A 6,000-nucleotide genomic window follows, 5' to 3' on the forward strand; every position below is an offset into this window, starting at 1 on the left:
TTAAAGCCTGATACCCTATATATACAGGGTGTGATTACATAGAGTTACAGAAACCAAGTCATTAAAGCCTGACACCCTATATATACAGGGTGTGATTACATAGAGTTACAGAAACCAAGTCATTAAAGCCTGACACCCTATATATACAGGGTGTGATTACATAGCCTTACAGAAACCAAGTCATTAAAGCCTGACACCCTATATATACAGGGTGTGATTACATAGAGTTACAGAAACCAAGTCATTAAAGCCTGACACCCTATATATACAGGGTGTGATTACATAGAGTTACAGAAACCAAGTCATTAAAGCCTGACACCCTATATATACAGGGTGTGATTACATAGCCTTACAGAAACCAAGTCATTAAAGCCTGACACCCTATATATACAGGGTGTGATTACATAGAGTTACAGAAACCAAGTCATTAAAGCCTGACACCCTATATATACAGGGTGTGATTACATAGAGTTACAGAAACCAAGTCATTAAAGCCTGACACCCTATATATAGGGTGTAATTACATAGAGTTACAGAAACCAAGTCATTAAAGCCTGATACCCTGTATATAGGGTGTAATTACATAGCGTTACAGAAACCAAGTCATTAAAGCCTGACACCCTATATATACAGGGTGTGATTACATAGCGTTACAGAAACCAAGTCATTAAAGCCTGATACCTTATATATAGGGTGTGATTACATAGCGTTACAGAAACCAAGTCATTAAAGCCTGACACCCTATATATACAGGGTGTGATTACATAGCGTTACAGAAACCAAGTCATTAAAGCCTGACACCCTATATATACAGGGTGTGATTACATAGCGTTACAGAAACCAAGTCATTAAAGCCTGACACCCTATATATACAGGGTGTGATTACATAGCGTTACAGAAACCAAGTCATTAAAGCCTGACACCCTATATATACAGGGTGTGATTACATAGCGTTACAGAAACCAAGTCATTAAAGCCTGACACCCTATATATACAGGGTGTGATTACATAGCGTTACAGAAACCAAGTCATTAAAGCCTGACACCCTATATATACAGGGTGTGATTACATAGCGTTACAGAAACCAAGTCATTAAAGCCTGACACCCTATATATACAGGGTGTGATTACATAGCGTTACAGAAACCAAGTCATTAAAGCCTGATACCCTATATATACTGGTTGTGATTACATAGAGTTACAGAAACCAAGTCATTAAAGCCTGATACCCTATATATACAGGGTGTGATTACATAGAGTTACAGAAACCAAGTCATTAAAGCCTGACACCCTATATATACAGGGTGTGATTACATAGAGTTACAGAAACCAAGTCATTAAAGGGTTAAGAACGTAAGCATTTATATTTTGTCACTGCCATTGTAATATAAATTCAGGGTGTTGGTTATTTCTGTTTGTTGACTATAACCAGTCTGAAAACAGCTGTAATCTGAGAGAAGACATTGAACATTGGATAATAAATAAAAATGAAAGTTCTGAACTGAACGGCTATGACATTGTTCTTGTGATAGTTGTAATGATTGATTAAAGGGGCACAAGCTGAGTTTATACATATTTTGACATAGTTTTTACTGCATATTTTTAAGGTACTCACGTTATTGTACTTACTGAAGCATACTTAGCCATCACTTGCAATAGACTAAACCTAAACCTGGTGTTAAGATATAACTTATAAACGATCCAATGACGTAATTTATGATACATATAAAAAAAAAATCATAAAATTCCTACTATGCAATCAACTTTTCTTACAATGCCAGAAGACAATTATAATGTTATAGAAGACATGCATCAACATTAATATTATACTGGAATGTGATTTTATGCAAGTATTTTCACTTGAGTAAAAAAACTTATAAACTTGAGTTTGTGCCACTTTACGAAGTAATTTCACGTACATGAACATGCTGAATATCGATGGCTTGTATTTGTTGTTTTGTGTTTTATGCCCTACCAATGTGTGTGGACATACATGTATAGTTTATGAGTAGCTGTCTAGGGAGATGTTATGTAAGAACTATTTCCCAATATTGAAAGCTGAGTGAAATAGTTTAGTTTCTTCATCACATCACAGCACAAGGGGAAATAAGACCTCTACTAGTGTCTTAGTAAGGCCAGGCAATAACTGTTTTATAACACATCACCTTTCCACACACATTCTTTTCAAGGACAATTTCAAAGCAAATCACCGGTAGGACTGCCTGTGCTACATGAATAGTGCCCTGGTAAAAATAGAATAGGAATACATGTAGTGTCCTCTATATATGCAAATCAAGGTCACTAATTCAGACCACATGACACGATCTAAGCCAATCACTGAAGGCTGTATGAAAAGAAGTATTCAAAATAATTATACCTAGTATAACAGTCTTCAGTATGAAGTCTCAAATAGTAAAATATATCATGACCTCAAATTTAACTTCACAATAGCATCAAGAACAGACGTCAGAAATTGTTTATTTGAGGTAGAACAAAGGTCATATCTTTGCCCTCCCAGTTAGATTTCTACGTCAAAAGTGCCTGTGTAGTTAGTTTAGTGACCTTTCTCAACAAAATATGCTTTTGTTGATGGCTTTGATCATATTTAATACTTTGTGTATATGATAGATTCATGGGTGTGTTATCAAAGTGGAACTTGAGAAAGAACAGAAATGTGATACAGTCAGAGTCAAACTCATGTCCTCCAACCACAGCCATGGTGAGCTAATATGTCACCACAGCCATGGTGAGCTAATATGTCACCACAGCCATGGTGAGCTAATATGTCACCACAGCACTGGTAGCTTTGTCCTGATATACTCTTCCCTTGTGTCATGTGAGAAGACAACTCATTGACTTTAGGATCACTATTGTTCACAGGAACTCTCTGTATTGGTCACTAGCTTTAAGGCATAAGTAATAATTGATAATACTACATTTTTGAGGACAAAGAAAGATGAATATGGGTGATGGAGACTGAAGAGAGGAACTAGAAAAATTGGTAGCATTGAAATCCAGAATTAAACCGTAATTATAATTTACCTCTGATGTGAGATATGTGGGTTTCTGGTAGTATTTTAATGTGTTTACAATCATGTTTTTACATTACATCAGTTGTAGTGGTGTGACAGCTATATAAATGCTTGATGTCACTCTTGTGAATGTTCATTTGGGGGGGAGGGGGAGGTTTTTTTTTATTTAAATGAATGATGTTTTTTTGTTGAGCTTAAGCAACATTGTGCGACCGTCCCTTACTTTAATAGCTAAAGTAGTGTAGAGAGGCAAGACTACTTATAGTTTACTATACTTTGATGCAGTGAAATGTAACAAGTAATGTTCAGCGAAAGACAGTATTTATGCTTTGATAGTATTAAGTCTTTATTTTATGATATATTCCTGTCTTAGATATCACAAGTACATATAATGACAAATTGAAAATGAACCACCAACAAAATGAGAACCGTAAAATACTTCTTAGGTTAAAACAAAAATAATATATCCCCAAATAAATATGTATAGTAATGCTGATTTACAGGTACACAGGTAATCCATTGAACTATCTTACACCCATCTTGTGAATCATGTTCAAATATTGCTCTCAAGAAGATTAAGTATATTATTCAGCCAGGACAAGTCTCCATCTTCATTTGGTGTCAGATGTCTTCTTTGTTTCAGCACACACTAGAAAATGAAAGAAAAGAACAGTATGTAGCTTTCTTCAATTAATAAATGGCACTGTTGTGTTGTCATAGTAATAAGAGTTGAGCTGTGCTTATTCCTTCCGAGTTTAATAATCTGTGATACTCTGAAGATGTTTTAATGAATCAATGACTGGTAAGAGGGTACATATGGAAACTTAATGAGCATACAGGAGTAGTTTTTTAAACCATGTGAGTAGCTTCTTTTTTTTTACCATGGGAGTAGTTATTCCCATGGTTTTAAAAAAGTACTCCTGTTCCCTCATTAAGCTTCCTTAAGTACATATATTTGAGTACAATAATGGATAAATATGCATAGATTTGAAAGAATTTGAAATCTGCTACTACGCCCTCTAGTGGCAGTGAGTGAACAAGGCTAGAGGCTGTCAATTGAAATCTTTCGTAAATGTTTGTGTATTTGCAGTTGTGTTAGTTTGGTTGAAAACGATTATAAGGTATTTGAAATGTTTGATATTAGTTTGTACATAATTGTAAACGTACAACATACTTGTTCAATGTTTGAACTTGAACTTCGTAAATTACAAATTTCTATGAGACTATTAACTGATATCTCTTTTGACACTACCACCTTGATACGTGCACACTTTTCTTCTGTGTTGAACTTTTCACACACAAACATTTTCTTTGGCATCAGTAAATTGCTATACTTGCTGATATGCTCTGTTGGCCAGTGTTTTTGAAACACGTCGAGTTTTATTGAGACTAAGATTTTATATTTTTACATTTGTTTGTAAATTACACTTACACTTGGGAGATTTTGAAAATCTTCAGAAGCACACCATTTATACCACTATGTACAGATACATACACAATACACGACATAATTTGATAAACTGAGAGCTTTTCGATTATAAACAGCGCCATCTATCATAGAGTGAACAAGACTGACAGTTTGTAGTTGCAGGTTATTTTGTGTGTATTGGTTATAATTTGTAGTACTAATGAAGGCCTGCGACAACAGTTGAATGTCCACCAAGAATGTTCATGAGTGCTAATATATACTATTTACTGGTAAATTCACGGTTAATTTTTTGGTAGAATGTTCGTACCTCCCAGGAACCTCCCAGCTTTTGCCGAGTTCATGTATGTTGTCAGTTATTCTGCCATCAGGCATGCGTAGATCATTGCTGTCATCACCATCAGCATCACCAAGTAAACCACATATCTTGCCATGAAGGTTGTTGTATAGATAAGTTTGGATAGTGGCATGGCCATCCCAAGTAACTGCAAATCTACCAAATGCCCGTACACGTATTTGGTTTTCGTAAGACTTTTCCAGGGAAATATCTGAACTTAGGATATGGGGAAATGCAGCCACAGTCTTTCCATTCACCTGTTATAAGATAAAATATATACTTTATAACCTAGTGCTTACAGTAAATAAAGTGCCTCTCGGAAAATAAAAATGCTACACATTTGGTACTACTTAAAATTTAAACTAAGGAAACAAACGTATTTGGTCGTTTTCAAACCCATCCATTTTAGAATGCCGTAGAAAAATTGGTAGCATGGAAATCCGGAATCGAACGGTAACTGTAATTTACCTCTGATGTGAGACATGGTGCTGGATTTCTGGTAGTATTTTAATGTATGCATGTTTTACATTCAGCCCTAAACTCCCTTCATTATTTTTAAAGGAATTGCAACCTTTCATTTGGCAAAGTTCTGAGCGATTTCAAGAACTAATTTTCAGAGAAATTGGTCCACGAGCATTCTACAGCACTGTGCTTAAGAGATGTGAGCCATAGAAACAGCATAACATATCCATAGATGTTTGAATAAAAACTTGAAGTGAACACTTGTGATATTTTCTGGTCAACGTTTTGAGAATTATTATTGGTTTTTCATCACACCCATCAGAAGTGAACAAAATAACATTGCTATACTAGTATGTGTAAACCTTGCCATCTTATATTTTCAGAATGAACTGATATTGTAAAATACTGTTATTAAACACAAAATTATGTGACATTGTTTGCTCATGTCATAATAGTATGCTGAAATTTCCAAAATAAAAAGCTGGAGTAAATTTGCTAAAAATGAGGATAATCTGACTAAAGAGGAGTTAACCATAACAAAGAAAACTTAATGCAGTATCAGCCGTAACAATAATTGTTTTAAATCTTTGCTGTCACTTTGTTACTTTGAAAACTCCAATCCATTTTCTGTTAAAAAAATAAAAAATTAAAATTAAAATTAAAATGGCGACCATGCTTATTTTTGAAATAGAGATCAAAATGATTTTAAAATGGCTGTCGAATTCTGTGTGAGAAAGTAAAAGA

General features: G+C 34.7%; 1 protein-coding gene across 1 annotated transcript in view; it reads right to left on the reverse strand.

Annotated features, from left to right (window-relative positions):
• Positions 1–3,362: 3,362 nt before the first annotated feature.
• LOC144447518 (uncharacterized) overlaps positions 3,363–6,000 on the reverse strand; it is a 12,364-nt gene continuing 9,726 nt past the window's right edge. Inside the window, exons 8-9 of the mRNA XM_078137565.1 lie at positions 4,768–5,051; positions 3,363–3,680 (exon numbers count right to left, since the gene is read on the reverse strand). Of these exons, the coding sequence (XP_077993691.1) occupies positions 3,671–3,680; positions 4,768–5,051 (294 nt within the window). The 3' untranslated portion in view covers positions 3,363–3,670. The remainder of the gene's footprint in view (positions 3,681–4,767; positions 5,052–6,000) is intronic.

This window comes from Glandiceps talaboti, chromosome 16 (assembly GCF_964340395.1).
Source record: "Glandiceps talaboti chromosome 16, keGlaTala1.1, whole genome shotgun sequence".
NCBI lineage: Eukaryota > Metazoa > Hemichordata > Enteropneusta > Spengelidae > Glandiceps > Glandiceps talaboti.